Source organism: Anas acuta, chromosome 10 (assembly GCF_963932015.1).
Source record: "Anas acuta chromosome 10, bAnaAcu1.1, whole genome shotgun sequence".
Taxonomy (NCBI): domain Eukaryota; kingdom Metazoa; phylum Chordata; class Aves; order Anseriformes; family Anatidae; genus Anas; species Anas acuta.
Window position 1 is genome coordinate 455,856 of NC_088988.1, and position 18,641 is coordinate 474,496.

Consider the following 18,641-nt stretch of genomic DNA (forward strand, 5'->3'; position numbering starts at 1 on the left):
AGTTGTGGAGAAAAAGGTGAACAGAGCCATTTCCCAGGGGATAGAAGGATGCCTGACTTGAGTCATGGGTCTTTAATGCTCTCTTTAGGATATTATACCCAATGTCATTGTAACAACATACTAACTTCAGGTTCTAGTGATGTGATTTATACTGAACAACTCTGCAACCAGCCTCCCTTGCAAATGTCAGATAAGCTGTTCCAAGTTCCACCCAACTGCTCAAGCCAGCTATTTTTTTTAACTAAGATTTTGATTTGCTTATCCGAAGATTTACCTCCTGCATGACAAATGAAGAAGGCAATTCGATTAATATGACACTATCATGTTACCTGGCAGCATCAGCACTCAGTTCTTCTATCTGTTGAAAAAAGAACTTACAAAATGGCCTGCTGACAAAAAGCATCAGAAAGTCTTTTTGAAGACTGCTATCACTCCAGTTTCTGAATAAGAAGCCAGGAAGATGCTTAGATAATATTTATACTTTATACCAAGGATTATAACTTATCATTAGCCAATTAGTTCAGTACACTAAGAGAAAGTTATTGTTTCTGGACACAGCCTAATGGTGTTACAGCAGTATCAGTGCAGTATAGAAAACAAAGGTGCATGCTGGCATATGCTGTAGCAGGACCAGGCACGACGGCATTTTCCATCTGAGACAGACTCAGCCTGTTGCTGAGACAGGACACTAGAATCAGTTCTTGGGATATCTTTGCAAATGCAGAGTGGCCCTGGTGAGAGGCAACTTGAACAGGTATCATCAAGTAAACAGAGAAGTCTGCCAACTGAAAGCAGGTCTGCTAGAGAACATCAATTAGCTCTGTCACGAGTTGCAATTCAGATGCAAGCATATCCTTGGGATGCCACAGATGCAGCAGGGGTGAAATAATCCTTGAATCAACTTTTCTAGGTCTAGTGTACTGAATAGTACCTTCTACTGATAGTATTTGCTATACATCGTATGCTTTCCAGCCCGCCATCAGGTACAAGGGAAAAGAGCATCCAATATGTGGAATTAGGCCATCCAAAGGACTATGCCGAATTTCATTGTTATGTAGTATTGTTAAGAAATATCCTACTAAAACACAAATTAGATTTATCCTACAACTACGCTGTTTTTGGTTGGGAAGGTATTTTCAGACAGTTCCCAGCTCATAGCTCAAAAACAACCCACTACCCCATCAGGATTTGTCCTGGAGATCACTATAAGGGCGTTACATAAAGATGCTCCAGATTCTGTCACCACTACTACCAGGCACATTACATTTTCCCTGGAAACAGTTCAGAATTACTGAAAACTTGTGATGGCATTGCATAAACTGAATTTAATATCAAAAGGAAAGATATAATGAACAATGCATTCAGTACATTAGTCCTTTTCATGTTCTATTTGATAAATCCTCTATTTTCCATTTCCTTGAAAGTGCATCAGAATTTTAAGTCTGTGCTAGCAAAACATAGATATGCAGCATTGCTTTATTTCAGATTTTGCTAGAAAAATGAATTCAGGAATTAAAGATAAAACACCTGATGCCTATTTGCTCTCACGTAAACATGCTTAACTAAAGGGCCAAGTATCCTATTACTGGTCACTCTGAAGGGAACGTCCACTTGTGCTAACGATGCATCAGGTTAAGCTGTGTTTCTGGGTAGTGTGATAACATCCATACCCACCTGTGTTGGATGGAGTGAAGCCTGGTAAGGATGGGCTGTTGAGGCCTGGGAGCAAGACTGGAGGGATGCCCTGTAGTGCTGGGTACGCAGCAGGAAGGTTAAGAGCTTGCAGAGGGGTGTTATCAAACATGCCCTGCTGTTGAGCTGCCAGACCAAGAACCTCATTGGCTTTTTTGATCCGGTCCAGCTCCTGCTGAGCCATCAACTGACGTACAGTAGCAGGGTCAAAATACTCCTTTTCCTTATCCAACTGGCTTCCAATGGTTTCTTTAACTTTGGAGATATGCTGTTGAGAGAAGATATGGTCACGTACAGACAGTCGAGCGCTGTACTTGATGCCACACAAAGTGCACTCTGTTTTGGGTCCCTCATAACTTGTTTGGTTTATACCAAAATGCTTGGCCATGCTGAGTTTGGACTTCTTCTCCTTTGCCCGAGCATTTTGGAACCAGACCTGAACAACTCTCTTTGGCAGTCCAATGTCATTGCCCAAGACCTCACACTCCAGCATGGTAGGTGTCCTGTAGTCATTAAAGCACGACTTAAGAACTTTTAGCTGGAGATTAGTCATCTGAGTGCGAAAGCGTTTCTGTCCGGGCCGATCCCCACTCTCCCCAGACTTGCTGGCTGAACCACTTGCACCAGGGCTGGGTGAGCAGGGATCTGCAAGGCTGGATGTTTCACTATAGTCCACAGTACCTTCATTATCGTACTCTTTGCTGTAAAAGCTGGGAGCTGGGCTGACCAGGCCAGAAGACAGACGATCTTCATATTCAGACATTGCTATCATGGCAGCTTTTGTGAGACCTTCACTGGGTCCTGATGCAGATTTGGTTTCAGTTGCAATCCCTGTTGCGCTATCGTTGTCTGCATTCCCTTCGTCTCCTGTTGTAGTGTCTGTGATTGCAGTGTTGACAGAAGAGCAGTCATCATTGTCCAGCTTTGTCTGGTCAAAGCTCAGGTTGACCGAGGACATGGAGGGACTCTCAAAGTCTTCTATTCCTTCCACCTTGATGGAGGATGGACTCAGCAGAGTCCGAGGTGACAGTTCCATGCTCTTGTTCACTGGGGAGAGAGGAACGCTCTGACCGTCACTACTAGTTGGTGGCATGTGGGAAAAGCTTGCTCCATCAAAGATGTCTCCCTTCATCTGGAGTCCCCCATCGCAATCTAAGAGCATAGCAGACAGCGTCAAGTTGTATCCGGCTCTCTTGGCCTCATGCCAGTGGCGGGATCGGATGTGAGCTTCAAGAGCTGTCTTTGCTTTAAAGAGAGCCCGGCAGAATGGACAACGTCTATGGGCTTGGGCAGGCCCTACAGCTCTGAACTGTCCCTTCCTTTCCCGCGCACGGGTGTTCTGAAACCAAACTTGCACAACACGTTTCTTCAAGCCCACTTCATGTGCAATGTGATCCAACATTTTCCGTGTTGGGTTGGAGTCTAGCAAGTATTTCTGATAAAGAATTTCCAGCTGCTCTGGGGTAATTGTTGTCCTCAGACGTTTATCCCTTTGAGGTTCTTCTCCTCCAGTCCCACTGTCATTTTCTCCAGGGCTTGCGCTGGCCTTTTCCTCCAGCTTTCTCTTCAGTGTGTTCATTGTGGATGTTGGAGTTGATGGAGAAGTAGCGGAGCTTGCTGGAATCTGTGGTAATGTACCAGATAGCAGCTGGCTCGCAAGTAGTGGATTACTGGGATCGAAAAGCATGAAAGGCATATCCAGCGTTCTGTCCAGGAACGGGGGGTGAATAAACTGGTTTTGTGCACTCAGAAAATGAAGCTGCTGATGCTCCTGCCAATGCTCAAAGGAAGGAAATGCCAGCTTACACTGGTCACACTGGTATGGGATTAGCTGAGGAGGTAGGTTTGCCAGCTGTTGAGGGGTGGATGTGTGGATGGGTTTGAGGGAGAGATGTGACAGCTGAGATGGACTTGGGCTCGACTGTGACAAAGAACACTGAGGGGGCTGAGGAGGGGGAGGTGGCTGTTGTAATGAAGAGGGGGAGGATAACTGTGAAATCTTTTGGTGTGCTGAATTTGTCTTTTGTTCTCCTTGGTCCTGTTGCTGCTGAGACTCTTGCTTTGGTTGCACTTGCTTCTCTTGAGTTTGGTTTTGCTGTGTACTTGGAGGTTCAGACTGCTTTGGTTTCTCATCTGTAGCTTCTACTTTAGAGCTATAGGTGGAGGAATCGTCTGCCTCTGCTGTGAGCTGCAGAAAAGCTGAGGAGGTTGCATTAGCTGAAGATGTAGGTGTGCTGTAAGCTTGTGAGGGCATTGGTGTGCTGCAGGAGGAACTGGTTGGAGTCAAGAGCTCCATTGCATCCATAGAGTCTTCATTCTGGCTATCATCCTGTCCATCTTCATCCTCATCTTTGTAACAAAGCTTTTTCTGGTGTTTAATGAGATCAAAAATGCGCTGAAAAACTAGGCTGCACTTTTTACATTGGTAGTTCAAGTTGCTTGTTCTAATGTATCTGTCATTTGTGAGCTCCCGCCGTTCTCCATCTTTGCCTTCTCCCTGATTCTCATAGTTTTTCCTAGCTTTTTGACGGGCATTCTGGAACCACACCACTATGACACGTGTTGGCAGGTTCAGCAAGTTAGAAAGCTGCTCAAATTCATCATCCTTTGGATAAGCATTGGCATCAAAGAAGTCCTGCAGGACTCTGAGTTGGTAGTCAGTAAAGCGTGTCCGGGAGGATCGCTTGCTTCCCCAGTACTCCTGCTTTTGAGGTTCTGGAGAAGGAGGCCGTGAGTCGATCTTCAGCTCTTCCAGGCTGGTAATGGGAGGATTACTGAAATTGTATGGGGAATCCTTGTTGCGCTGGCGTTCTTTGAAAAGAGTGTTTCTAAACCAGTGCTTGATCACTTTCTGGGGTAACCCAGATTTGTCCGCCATCTCTTTGATCTGTTCCTCACTTGGGGAATTGTTAATATCAAAATACTGCCGAAGAACTCTGAGCTGGTCATCAGTGATCCGTGTCCGTGGCCTCTTGTTCTGCTGCTGCTGGAGAAGGCTGGGGTTGAGCTGATGCTGGTATAACTGGGCCAAGTCTGCAGGCAGAGGGTCTACAGGACCAAGCTGGGGTGGCAGCTGAGCAGGTAATGTTTGTAGTGGCATGGTTTGCATCATAAGTGGTGAAAAGATGGGGAGCTCCATTGGCATGGAGAGCTGAGTGAGTGGCACAGATGGCTGGGCTGGTGCAATCGTAGGAGAGGTAATTGGTGGGGCAGAAGTAGGAATGGTAGGAGTAGAAGCTGGCTGAGGAGGTGCTGGAGGGAGTGGAGGTGGGGGCGGTGGAGGTGGTGGTGGTGGCTCTGGGGTCTGAGGCCGCAGCGGGTACAGTTTGTCATAGTGTTCTCTGTACTGTTTGGCAAATCTCTCTAACTGCTTAAAGGGAAAATAATGTTGGTGAACATGCTCTTGGTGGCTCTTCAGGATGAGGATATTTGAAAAGAACTTGCCACATGTATCACACTCTAGCTTTTCCAAGTTCTCACCTTGCTCTGTCTTCCCATTTTTCTTCTGCACCTTCTGCTTGTTTTCATTATACTGAATGACAAGCTCAAAGCCAAAATTTTCTAGCAAGGCTTTTGTGGCATTCCCTCTTGCATCAGATGCAATACGTGGAGGCAGTAAAGAGGGCTCCGAATTGCTGCCTGGTACAAAGTCCTTCTTGTCTTTGGGCTTTAAGTTATCAGGCAAAGACTCCTTACATGCTGCATTACTGTCTCCCCTCTCTGCACTTTCCCTTTCCCGTGGGGTTTCCTTTTCTTTCTCCTTCACTACAGATTTATTCTTCTTCTCTGGGTGCTGGCTCTGCTGTATAAGGACATGAGGTTGTGACAAGGACAGCTGACCTTGCTGCTGTTGTAAGAGCTGTGGATGGCTCTGCTGAGGGAGCTGAACTTGGGCCTTCAGGTCCTCCAGCAAACTCGGACCTGTGCCAGTCAGTGTTAGAGCACCACTGGTGACAGGCAAGCTAACTTCTGGATTGAGCTGGAACTCGGCACTGGGGATGTAGAAAGGAAACAGAAGATGCTGCTGTTGTTGAAGCTGCAGAAGGGTCTCAGTGGTCATTGGAAAGTGCGGCAAAAGTGCTGGGTTGAATAGCTGAGATTGCAGGAGAGCAGCTTGTTGCTGCAGTTCTTGTTGCAGGTGCGCCTGGACTTGAGCCTGGGCCTGTGCCAAGGTCTGAGCTTGTTGCTGCTGCTGTTGCTGCTGCTGCTGCTGCTGCTGCTGTTGCTGTTGCTGCTGCTGCTGCTGCTGCTGCTGCTGCCTGGATGCAATCATGTCTGCCAGCTTCTTTCGGTTTACCTCTTTGGGCTCAGAAGGGGAGGAGATACTAGTGCTAACTGGGTTACCTATGGGAGCAATTCCCAAGCTGTCGCTGGATACCTGGTTGAGCAGGCTGGGAATGGGAGTTGTGCCCGAATTACTTGTGTTGGTAGTTGTGAAAGTGTTATTGTTGTTAGTGCTCACTGGGCTTGGTGTGGATGAACCCAAAGAGAGACTGCTGCTGCTGCTATTGCCAGCTCCGTTACTACTGCCACTGCCCCCAGCTGCCTCTAGCTTGGCAGCGCGAGCCTTGGTTTGGTGCAGGACAGACCTCATGTGGATCTCCAAGGTAGAGCTCTGGCTGTAGGCCACGTTACAGGTGTTACACTTAAAGGGTTTGTTGTCTGGGCTGCTAGTAGGTTCAGGCTGCCCAGTAGCAGACTCTTGGAGGGCTCTTTTCAGTTTATGCAGATGAGAAACTGAATTGTAATGGACCAGGAGAATGTTCTTTTGTGTGAAAGATTCCTTGCAGACCGTGCATTTATAAGGGCGAGATGGATCTAAGAATTTCTCCATAGTGAAGTTAGGGCCCTTCCTGAAGGGTAAGGCTCGTTTTGGTTCTGAGCCAGAGTCCTCTTGTACCGACCCCGAATCACTACCTGTTGGGCTCTGCTTATCTTCCAAGTCGCTCTCTTCCTCCTTATCTTCCTCAACTATTATAGTGTGGTCTTCTGCAAGCGAAGGATCGCCCATAGCAAGAAGGTCCCCGTTGACCAAAAGACCACCATACAGCTGCTGAATGTCAGCCTCACTCAGCTCCAGATGGCTGGTTTCCAAGTGCTTCTTCAAGGCCTGGAAGGTTCGGAAGCTGCGCTGGCAGAGGCAGCACATGGTGGCCGCTCGGATAACATGGTACTGCGAGTGGAGCTGCAGCTTCTCGATGGTTTTGAATGCCAGGCTGCACTGGTTGCAACGGTACTTGTAGACGTGGCGATCAGACACTGGCAGCTGCGGCCGCTTTGCGTGAACTTCATTGAAATGTGTCTGCAGGGCTGCTGAGCTCTTGAACACCTGGTTGCACCCCTTCTTCCAGCAGAGGAAACCGGAGTCGTCCCGGGCAGAGCTCTGATCAGCTGCAACAGGTTTGGGATCGCTGCTGTGCTCAGCACCTTCTGATGGCAAAACGCTCTTTCCTGAGTCCTCAGAGATCTCTGTGAAAACAAAATCACAACAAAACTGGAAATTACACCAGTGCACAAGGGCTGATCAACACCAATTTTTGCCCCAACTAGGTCAGTTTTTTTCTCTCTGCAAGACAAATAGGTATTTCCAACATTTCTCCTCTACCTTCACTCATTTATTTTAATACCAGCCCATTAACCCTCATCATGGCCCATTACATAAACCTACACAATTTACTTTCTTGTTCACTTTGAGTATCTGAGAATCATTCACACATACACATTCCCTTACTACATTTCTCACCTTTAATTCTCCCTTTTAAGCAAAGGCTGTCCAGCCACCTATCTGTCTTTGCTGTTTTTCTTTGATATGCTGCCTAATTTCCAGCAAGATTTCTCCAACTGAACGTAATATTTGAGTCTTGGTCCCAACAAAGCTAAAAACAGGAATGAAATTCAGGTCCTGCTAGCAGCAGTTCAAAGGAAGTTGTTTGAGGGAGGAAGGGAGAAGAAAGAACAAGCACTCAGTGCACTGCCGCTTTTCTGGGGCCTAACAGCACAGTTCTGCCAGAAGAGTGTGGTAAGGGTGTGGTAAAGAGGGGATCCCAGTGTCCAGTAAAGCACTACCTTTCCTGCCTATGCCAGTGCTGTCCCACCAGCATCACTGCCTAGGGGCTGTCTGCCTGAAAGGAAGCAATGGTTGTCTTCCTTACCACATTCCCTACAGACTTTCCAGGAGGGCATGGAAGGAAGACCAACATTGTTTCCCTGCTGAGTTTAAGATCAGACACTTCTGCTCATGCAGAATGACGTTCTTGGGATGTTCTCACATCACACTACAAAGCCAGGACTAAATAACCATTGATTTACATCCATGCCTTCATAACACAGCATGGCAATGAACAAGGCAGAGGAGGTTTGGGCTGGATAAGCACTGCAGCTGCTGAAACCTCCCCAGTGTACGTACTTGAGCTATGATGGCAGCAGAGGTGTTAGTACAGTCTGTGGCCAGCAGCAGCAACCCTTGTGGTTTCTCTACCAATTCTCTAAGCCCTCTTACCACGTCTCTTTTTTGCTGCTCCCATCTGGTCTTCTCCTTTGCAAGGAGAATTTCCACAATTTCCTTGTGAATTGCAATGGTGTGAGAGCTGTGCTCATCAGCTCTGCCCCCCTGCAGAGACACCGGGGGCACTGTTTGTGGTGCAGGTAAGGGAAGACTGCTCTGCCGTGTGCTGGCCAACTGTGGTCCTCAGGACATAGCTGGGTATGTGGAGATTGCCCACGAGATGTCCCTAGACGCAGTCCCCAGCCAGGTGACAGGAGCTGGGGGACTGGTGGGACCTCACTGACCCGCACTCACCAGGCTGCTTCCCCAGCTCCTCGGTGGTGGAGTTCCCATCTTTCTCTGGAGTGGCTGCTGGCAGAAACATGCTGCTGGGCATCATCACCTCAGGTGTTGTCACCTGGAGACGGGGAAGTAGAGATGTAGGGAAAAGAAAAGCACAAGGAAATATTTTTAACATCTTCAGTAGCAAAATTAGACACCAGTATTGTAAAGTCAGAGGCGTCACTTTTCATAGCTCACTGAAGACTCATGTTTATTAGACAAAGCTCACATCAGTCAAAAGTGTTTCTACAGTTACATTCTGGACATAATTAGCAGTGCACACTTGAAGAATAATCTTATTATTAATATTTTTCCTTTATGTAGAATTCAGACTTTGATCACTGACAATGTTTTGTCATGGGCTGTGAAACTTCTTGTGCAACCAATTAGGTAGATAAGTTGAAAGGCCCACCTTAAGCTGCTGAAAACATAATAAGGCCCCTAATTAAATCATACCTCGTAAAGTACACTGTAATCTTGAACTAGGGAGCATTGCAGCACTGTTTTCAAAGTGTATCGATGCAGGAAAAGGAGGGGCATGAGAAAGAAAAGTACAAATAAGGAGAGAGGTGACAAAGGAAAGGATGAATAAGGAAAGACTAAAAAGACAGCAAATTGTCTGTGAAATGAAAAGCTATTGGTAACCCTTTCCTTGCTCTGACTGCTGTGTTTCCTTCGCCTCTCTTCAAGTGTTTGTCTAGAACCTGCACCATCATTACCACTGCAGTACTTGAGTACCAACATTTTTGAAGAGCTGGAGATTTTGTGTGCTTCAGCTAGAGATGCTCCCTGAAAGAGTCAAATGCTTACACTCATCTTTTTCTGGAAAACCACGTTTCTTTGAGTTTATCCAGTCATACACACCAAGTACAAACCACCTAGCTAGCAGGCTGTGTGTGGCTGTTATCGGATGTGGGACAAGGAATGCCCTTTTAACCTTCATGGTCAGTATCTCACAACAACTGAAAAGCTGCCCCACAGTCGTTGTCTCAGACAAACCCGTGTCACTGTGACCATTCGTGCTGTATTCAAGCGCATGGTGCCAGAACTAGTTATGTGCCTGTGACAAGCAAAGGCACCCCCACAGCTCCGCCTGCTCCCCTGCTGCTGGCGCTCAAGGAGCGTGCCCTCTCACCAGCGTGATGGCACTTGGAGAAACAGAAACCAACGCTGACTTGTAATGCTTACAGTGCTTGTGCTCCCAACCTCTGACTGCTGCAAGAGTGACACAGAAACAAGCACTCCTAGACAGGTATGTTCCTAAGCAAAACAAGCCTCTCTGTCCTTCTGCCAGACACTAAGAGGGCATCTGAACCGTGGATTTCAGAAGAGCGTGAGTGAGGCTGTTACCTGCACGCATGATAGCTTGCTTTCTGCAAAGTCAGGGACCACGACTCTGGCCGAACTGCATGAGATATTAACAAATCCATGGTGAAGCTGCAGCTGAAACCCTGTAAGCCTCTGTGCAGGACATGAAACCTTCTTTATCGACACACATGTCAAATCCAAACTGACACAGACTAGACCTTGGTTTAAGTGAATGAAAGCAAAAGCAGCTCAGAAACAAAGGTTCACATGAGTGGCTGTAGACATCCAAACTGTACCAAAGGGAGATGCTGAGCTACCTTGGTTTACGTGGAGGGCAGGTGCACGAAGGTAAGCACCGAGTCCTACAGACATCTGCAGGAGAGGCAGCTGACACTGATAAATCACGAGGAAGGAAGCTGAGCACAGCAAATTCGTTCCACCTTCTACTTTAACCAGGAGCATCTGACGGCTATGGGTGGTCAGGAGATGAGAAAGGTCACTGGTTCATTCACAGTGGTGGGGCTCTGAGGAGGGGGCCGGGCAGGGATGCTGAGTAGGAAAGGCATGAAGGAACTGTCCCTCTCAGCCTTGTCAGCAGGGAGAGTGCTTTCCTAGGATCTTTAGGAATTATGAAAAATAAATCACGAGAAATTAAAAAAAACCCCAACAGAGTAGAAAAAGAATAAAATTATCTAACACCTCAGCTGCACATCATTATAGAAAACTGTGGTCTTTTTATACGCATTACAGTAAGGCAGCCATCCCCACTACCAGACTCAGTACGACGGATCAGTAATTGTTTTCATACACTTTAATTAGAAAAACTCAGATGGCTATGAATAATAATGGAAAAGAGAGACTTTTGCACTTGAAAGGTTGAAGTCAATCAAGTGTGAATGACGGCAAAAAAGAAAAAAAAAAGACACCAATTCATCAGGCCTCTGTTGTCTCGCCGCGTCTTTAATCATAATTCCTGATTGGGATTCAAGAAGGCAGTAAGCAGCGGTTCTTTGTCTGCCTTCACCTTCCGTCAATTAACTCTCCCCGAAATATAATCATCAACCTCACATGCTCCTCTGCATCTTAATCTGGGTCTCCAAACCAATAAGTCCTGCCCTATATGTGTTTAAGTAATTACCTTTATCTACCTGCATCTCCACAGCCACAGTTCTCAACCTACTTCTACCCCCCCCTCCACAAAACGAAAAAAAAAACTATGACTGTGGTACATTAAGTTGCTACAGACACAAAATCCCAAAAGGCAAAAAGAAAAAGGCTTGGAGAAAAGTATGGGAAACTAGAAATTCTGGGTATGGATATAGGGCAACAGCAGGCAGTCCAGACAGCCATACAGGGCTACCCCTGCGAAGCACAACCTTGAAAATAGGGCAACTGATCTGAACCCTGCTTTCATTCTGTACCCATTCAGCACCACGCAGGTTTCTCCTGGAAGTGCTGCCCCTCTCTTCCGTGCCGCTTCCTGGGCAGGATGACTGCTTCTTCATCCTCACGGTCCACCAACCAAGCAGAGAGCAGAGACAAAGAACAGAGAAAATGGGCTGCTCATCTCAAATTGTTTTGCATTTATACTGAATTCCAGACTCCCAGCTTTGAACTATTTGCCCTTTTACACTGCAAACCTGTTGGAGTATATACCTTGTATATGCTTCCTTGTATCTGCAGAAAATGCCTCCCATCTTGTTGCTGCTTTTAATATAAACAAATAACAGGAGTACTGAGGCAACAGGAAGGTTTAGGAGGGCATGGTCACCTGACAGATAAACGAGGAGTGGTGCTCTAAAACACAGCATTTTGTACTTCAGATGTATTTAAACGGCATTAACTGTTCTGGTGATAGAGAGGAACGTGTTTACCTTGAGCACTGTCTGTGTTAGCTCGTACAGTCGTTAAGTGCTCTCTACCTCCCTCTCACCTGAGCAGGCAATACCTGGGATGTAATCCTGGCACCCATCCTTGACTGCTCTAAGCCTGCATCTCTGGGCTTAAATTTCTCTTCAAGACCAACTGTTTCATAACAGCAACAAGTCAGCCAATTTGAACTGTTACTAAAAAACCAATCCTACAAATGTAACCGAGACGAATGTGATTTGTCTTCTTCCCTTCCACCTGTACATACTCTTTTTGCTCCGTTTAATATTAAACTGTATTCCCTTTGCAGCTGCAGCCATGATATTCTGGCCCACAAGCCACCAGCAAAGCTTTCCAGCTTTCCCTCGCAGCCAGGTGTTATAATCCACGTCCACGCACGGCCCCGCAGCGCTCGGCCCGCACCGCCTGCTCGTGCAGCCCCCGTCTCGCCCAGGCCGAGCAGTGCGACCGCACGGAACGCAAACGGTCCCCTCGGACTGCATCACTCCTTCATCCTTCTGACCAAATGAAACTGAGGGATGGGGAAGGATCAGTGGCTCACCCTTATCTGCTCTTTCTGACAGCCCAGTGACTGGATACAGATATAACGATTGGGTCCTGTTTATCAGTACTTGGACAGCTGGAGGGGTACCCCCAGGAAGGCGCGGAAGCCCTGACGCTGAGCAAGCATTTGCTCTGAGCGCTGCCTCTGACAGCAGCACAGAGCCAACCAAGTCCCTGCCCCATTCGCCGCACCAGGGAACCCGTCCCCCCTCCCAAAACATCTCCCTGCAGCTTGCAATGGGCTTGGGAGTGCTGGCCCGAGGACTTTGCTGCAGAGAAGGCAGTTACCTGCCTCAGAGGGTGGATGGTTGTTGGAACAAACTACTGTGCCTCCAAGAACCCCACCCTTCAGATGAAATTCAGGTCCCTTTGAGAAGATAAAGTTCCTTGGGTGAAGAGATCTACCTACATGCTTGGAAACCCCAAATTGATGTCCTGTTCTTTAAATAATGAAGTCCAGTGACTTTTCACAAAAACAAAACAAAACAAAAAACCAACAAGGATGGACACACTGTGTCTCCTTCCTCCCGGTCTCATGAACGCCTTCAGCAGATGGCATATGCTCTGACACGTACCATCAGCAGCAGACCTACCTGTCACTGGTTTGGGGAACAAAATGCTAGTTCATTCCTCACAGGTGGCAACTGCCAGCAGTGACAAGCATGCCTCCTGCTACGACCGCATCTACGGTATTTTTAAGACAATGAACTGCAGAGCAGCTTAGCGGCACAGGCCTGAGGCTCAGAGCTACATCACTCCTGCACTGGCCCCAGCAGCGTGACACAGGCATATTCTTGTCACGTCCAAAAAATTAATCTTTGGATGGCGTGAATAACCAGCTCCCTTTACACACTGGATCTGCCTTCCCTTACTTTCCTCAGGACAAAGTGAGACAATATGTGGACAGTCCATGTGGTTCCTCTGTAAATGGCCCAAGAGTGCTGAAATCGTGTGGCTTTGAAAAGAAAATCTCCAGAAGGGGTCTGAGGAGATACATTACTATCCCTATGTCCATGCAACCTAGGGGGAAATACACATGCGATGCAAGGTTCCCGAACCAGACAAAGGAGGTAATTTCCATTACAAAGAGAGAGAGAGGGTGCTGGAGTGAAAAGCTTCATTAGACTCAGAGAGGCAAAGCGATGGCAGTATACCAAGGTCACTTCTAATTTAGACCATCTAATTGGCAAACATGGCTCCAAATGGCTATCATCTCACAGGGCTCAGAATTAATGAAGCCCGATTATTTTCATTACCTTCATCCGAGATGGAGAATGAGACACAGAGTGAGAGGGAAAGGGGGGAGTAAGAGGGGGCGAGAAGGAGGGAGAGAGAAAAATTGAATGACAGCAGAAGGGAGAGCAATAAGAAAAGACAATAGGAAAGAGGAAAAAATGTACAGATAGCACGAGGGAGAAGTGGGGATGGCAGGGATGGGAAAGAATTACTCTTAAAGCAAGGGAGAAGAGAAGAAGATGAAAAGGCAGCCGAGAAGACGCCTTAAACCGAGGAAGAGAAAACTGACAACAGAAATGATGAGAGAGGAATGTGCAGAACGATAAAGGAGGCAGGGGGAGGAGGGAGCGCTCCCGCCACCGGAGGCTCTTGGGAAGCCGTCCCTTCTCCTGGTTTGAGCCCATCAGTCTTGTCAATCGACTATGCAGGCGAACTGCACTTCACCCTCATTAAGGGGCTCTCTGCTGAAGCGGCGCGGGCCCAGGACTAGCGAAGAGGCTGCTACGTGGGAAGATGGCGATCGGACCTGTTCGGAGCGGCTGCAACGCCACATAAACAAACTTGGCCTCGTTTGTTCACTGGCCCTGTGAATCGGCAGCAGGAGATGGGGAGGGACAGGCGAGAGCAGCCTGCAGCACGGTGCCAAGCAGCAGCCCCTGCCCCACCAGGGCCTTCCCTGGCCCCCTGCCTCGTGGGGGATCACTGGAGCCCTGCCGGGCCCTGCCCCAGTGGCAGGGCTGGCGGGAGGACCCGCTCCCCGAGCGGCGGCTGCTCCCCATGGGACAGCCATCGGGGCTGCTTGTTGATATGAAAAGGAAGGGGCACGAACCACACAGATATGAGATGCTGAGCATAAGCAAGCAGCCGTTTCCATGGCAACAGACATATTAGACACTGCAGGTTCCTGAAAGGCGTCTGATAAGGTATTATTAACTGGAGCCTCCTCCAAATGCCGAGTGCAAAGACACTGTGTCGAAAGGGACCTGGCTCCCATTTACTGGGCTCCAATTCACTCTCAGTGGCACCAAGACCCAATTCCCATGTCAGGCTGAGACAAGAATCTAGAATACGCAAAATTAGGAACGTTTGATGCTGCCACATTCTGCACAAGCTGTACTGATCTCACCAAATATTTGTCATGTAATACAAAGAAGAGCCATCTTCTTGCCCCACACGCAACTTGATTTGAGGCAGGAGAGGCAGTCTTCCTACCCAGACATAACTCTGGGTACCAAAGCAAACAGCTACCCAGGGCCAAGGGCAGTGGCAAGATGGAATAAAAAAGGAACAAGTGAGATGGTGAGCTCCACGGATAAGCCAAACCCCACATTTCTCAATAGAAGTTCTGCATGCTGCAGCAGCAGAAGGAGGTCCCACTCCAGCACAGAAGATGCAATGACCTAAGAAACTGTCCTTCATACTACAGCAGTTGTTTTGGTCATGTCCTCTGGGAGGTGCCCCTAAGCTCCTGAACAAGTGACTTCTGTCGGTCTCTCTGTACCCTGGAGGACATACATCTGTGTAGGTGAAGTGGTTGCACTAGTTCAACCACGCCAGTTTCTGGACTGTGAGCTCTGCAGACAGCCTGACTCAAACAAACCATCTGCATACCAGTACCGTGCATACCCTTAAGCAAACTGGTTGCATGTGCTGGCATGGGAAAGGGGATCAGCTTCTTTTTACCGCTTTTATAAGGTCAGAATGCCTTCTGTCAATTTAGTAAGAAGCTAACAAGATTTGATCGAATTCTCAGAAGCTACTTGCACACTTAAGCACCATCAGTTAAAACAGAGGTAGGTCTCAGAGGCCCGGGCCTTTGTGACAGGACAGTTACTTAACCTAGATGCACGTAGTCAGCCAGCAGAGCAGGGCTTCACCCGTACTCAAGCCTATGAGTATGGCCAGCTTTTAAGTGTTAGCGAGCTGCTGTTGCTCTTTTCTCAGAAAATCTCTTTATATTTTCTTATTCAGAGAGTGATGGGATCTGTCAGCTTGGCTGGATTTTTACATGTCTTCAGCTGTAGTGCCTACTTGGGTACACAAAGCTCCTCCTGGCAGTTGCAAGTGCTTGGTCAGACAGTGGCCACTGCAACCTTCGGCATGCATCTTTGGCTGCATCTTCGGCTCCTGCAGAGCACGACAGGCCAAAGACAAAGGGCAGAAAAATGAAAGGACAGGTAACTCATAAAGCAAAGAGGGAAGATGAAAAGCACAAAGGTGTTTAAGAAGGAGACACAAGAGGACTGGAAGGGTGATAGAAAGAGAAGAGCAAAGAACAGTAACAGAAAAGCTGGGTAACACTGCATGTGCTTGCTCAGACGATGCTACAGAAGGGGAGCTGACAAGAAAATGAGCAGTGTGACAAACATATTATTGTCCTCCATGATCAGGAATCAGCAAAGAAGGGAAAAACAGGCAGAAATGGGGTTCAGGAAAAAAATAATCACAAAGAGGAAGAACTGTCAGGAATTAAAATAAACACTTCTTATACTTGGCAACAAGTTCTTAAATGCAGACACAACCTTGCCTTGAAGATTATAACAACAACAACAAAAAAAGTGTAGAAAACTGACAATACATCTGATTTGTGAATTTAGAAGGGTTTTTGAAAATGTGCCTTATTAATTCTACCTGTATCTTAGACTGACACTAACAAATGGAAAGGCACACTCATGTGAAACCCATGAAAAAGGAATTCATGAAAGAGACATTTTGGGACTCAAAATATTATTTACTGGAGCAAGCACATCAGTGCTGGAGAATGTGGTAAGCCTTTTATGAGCACGTCTGTGTCGTGATGGTATGTACAGGTCTTACAGAAGAGGTTTGGCAATTATTCATACTATCCCATGTGTGCACCAGTACCTGAGAGAGATCCTCAGTCAGCAGTGCTGAGGTAAAACAAGCCAGAGCACAAAACCAGTTCTCACAAATGGCAACTTGAACGCTGCACGGCAGATTTACTACTGTTCACCAAGTACTAGCTCTTAAGCCAAATTTTGGTCTCTCAGAGACAGCACTGAAGAAGGATTCCCAAGCTAGATGCTAAAATAATGGCACAGGGCAACAAAAGCTTCATGCAAACATGTTAGTGCTAAACCACAATGTGTTGTCTGAAGTTTCGCTCCGTGTCAGAAGCTGCACTAGCAGTAACAATCACAACCTCCCCCAGGCACAATGTTGTTTGACAAACTTCTAGAAGCGGAGTTGTTACAGATTTTGAGATCTGTATGAAGACAGTTCACTTTATTCAGTGATCTTTCACTCCACACTTCGGTGGCGTAACGTCCTACTTCAGAGAATTTTAACTGCGTATTCTTAAATTTTAGTTTAAAACCAGGTATTTCAAAACATTTTAAAGATGGCACTTGAAACAGTAGCTGTAATATTCAACAATACCCCAAGGTTTCACCTTCCTTGGGTCAGCATTGATGCATCCCTTGCTTGTTACCCTGAACGAAGTGACTTGTTACAGAACAAAAGCATTGCCATTTTGGATGGAGTGATTTCTCACTGGAATAACAGATTCAGTCTATCTCATGTGACCGTAACAATGATCCTCATTAAGTGAACAAAGTGCAGAACATGGGCTGCACAACAGGACTATCTCCCCAGCACAATGTGAAAGTGCCAAGGGAAGCTACTCTATTGGTTCTTAAAATCATATTTTAAGCAGAAACCTGATACCTAATTTCCTGTAATGTTACCTTAATCACCCTGGCTGTCCTCAGAAGTGCTAATCAACAAATGAGCACCTTCTTTCTCTGCAACTGGACCAGCACAGCGCATCAGCTGCTGCATCTCCCAGAAGCTTCTGTGCAAAATGCAGTCCCATGCAACAATGTCAGTAGCTAAAGGAAATCATGTTTATTTCAATCTCTTCACAAGGAAATTACTCAGCACTCCATTATTGCCAGTTTCCACAGTGCTCACGCACAGACAAGCTAAACTCTGGAGATGAAACATGCAGGGATGGGAAAAAAATAAATGACAGAGTGCAGACAGATGAGGGAGCTGCCCACAGCGGCCCACTACAGCGAACTTCGCCTGCGCAGGTCAGGCCATGCCTTCACTCCTCATATTTCCTAGGAAGGCAGCAGACACGCTTCACTACGCAGCGACTTACCGTCATGATGAGCTTCTCAACGCAGTCAGGGGACACACTGTGCAGATGAGTGAGGTGCAGCTGCAGATGGATCTTGTTGTTCAGCATGTCCTGGCAGAGCGGGCAGCGGAGCATGGGCTGCACTGAGTGCTGGGTCATGGCGTGCACCCGCAGCCGATTCACATCGGTGTTACTGTACTTGCAGTATGGGCACTGGTACATCTGCAGAACAAGACAAGGAATTGTGCAATTGTTACGGCAGCTGCTTTCCTCCTTCCATTAGATTTCAAGAATTTGATGCCTTCTCCTACAGCCAGTTACCACCTTTCACCCTCCTTCTTTTCTTTTATTCTTTGCTTTTGGCACATACAAAACAAATTGCCTACTTGTAGATGCACAAAAAGCTGTGTTCTTGTTTCTTACCTGCTCTGATTTGGTCTCCTCTGAAGTTTTTGACCATTTAAAGGAGAGAGGTGACTCAGAGCTGCTGGGAAATGATATTCGTTTAGAGGATGCTGGAGGCTCCGTCAGCTCCTTCTCTGCCTGGCTGGCTGGTGCTGCAACAAGAAGAGATTTACATCAGGACATCCCCAAAGAGGCTTAAGTTGGATGAAGACAGCATTTCCACTTACACTGCTTCTGTTTCTTGAAACACATGCCACAGAGCTGGGGGAAAATGAGTATGTGCACTAACTTATATCCTACAAAGCATGCCTGGACAAAAAAAGTTCCTTCTTGATTATCTTCCACAGAAAGGGAACTGTGTAATTTACAGCTAGAAGCAGAGAAATCACAGCTACTTATGTGGGTTGCTTACAGCCTGTTAGGCACAGAAGAGATTTTTCCCGTGTTTACATCTGACACACAAATGCTTGACCAGATGTGAAGGCTGATGTGTCATTTCCATGAACAGTCAGACAGATGAGACAAAGCAAAATTCACGCTCCTAGCTCTGAACACCTGAAGTTTTGCATATAAACAGTCTGGGAAGTGTTTGCTGTGGCTGTCGACACAATGGCCTTGCAGTCCATGCTGGACGTG

The 18,641-nt window shown here is 47.0% G+C and overlaps 1 protein-coding gene across 7 annotated transcripts in view; it reads right to left on the reverse strand.

Annotated features, from left to right (window-relative positions):
* The window catches only part of ZFHX3 (zinc finger homeobox 3), a 166,046-nt gene that overhangs the window by 8,195 nt on the left and 139,210 nt on the right, over window positions 1-18,641 (reverse strand). For all 7 annotated transcript variants that reach the window (XM_068693663.1, XM_068693664.1, XM_068693666.1 and 4 more), the window contains 4 exons: window positions 18,024-18,157; window positions 17,622-17,822; window positions 8,492-8,594; window positions 1,675-7,161 (listed from right to left, as the gene is read on the reverse strand). In XM_068693663.1, the coding sequence (XP_068549764.1) occupies window positions 1,675-7,161; window positions 8,492-8,594; window positions 17,622-17,822; window positions 18,024-18,157 (5,925 nt within the window). The remainder of the gene's footprint in view (window positions 1-1,674; window positions 7,162-8,491; window positions 8,595-17,621; window positions 17,823-18,023; window positions 18,158-18,641) is intronic.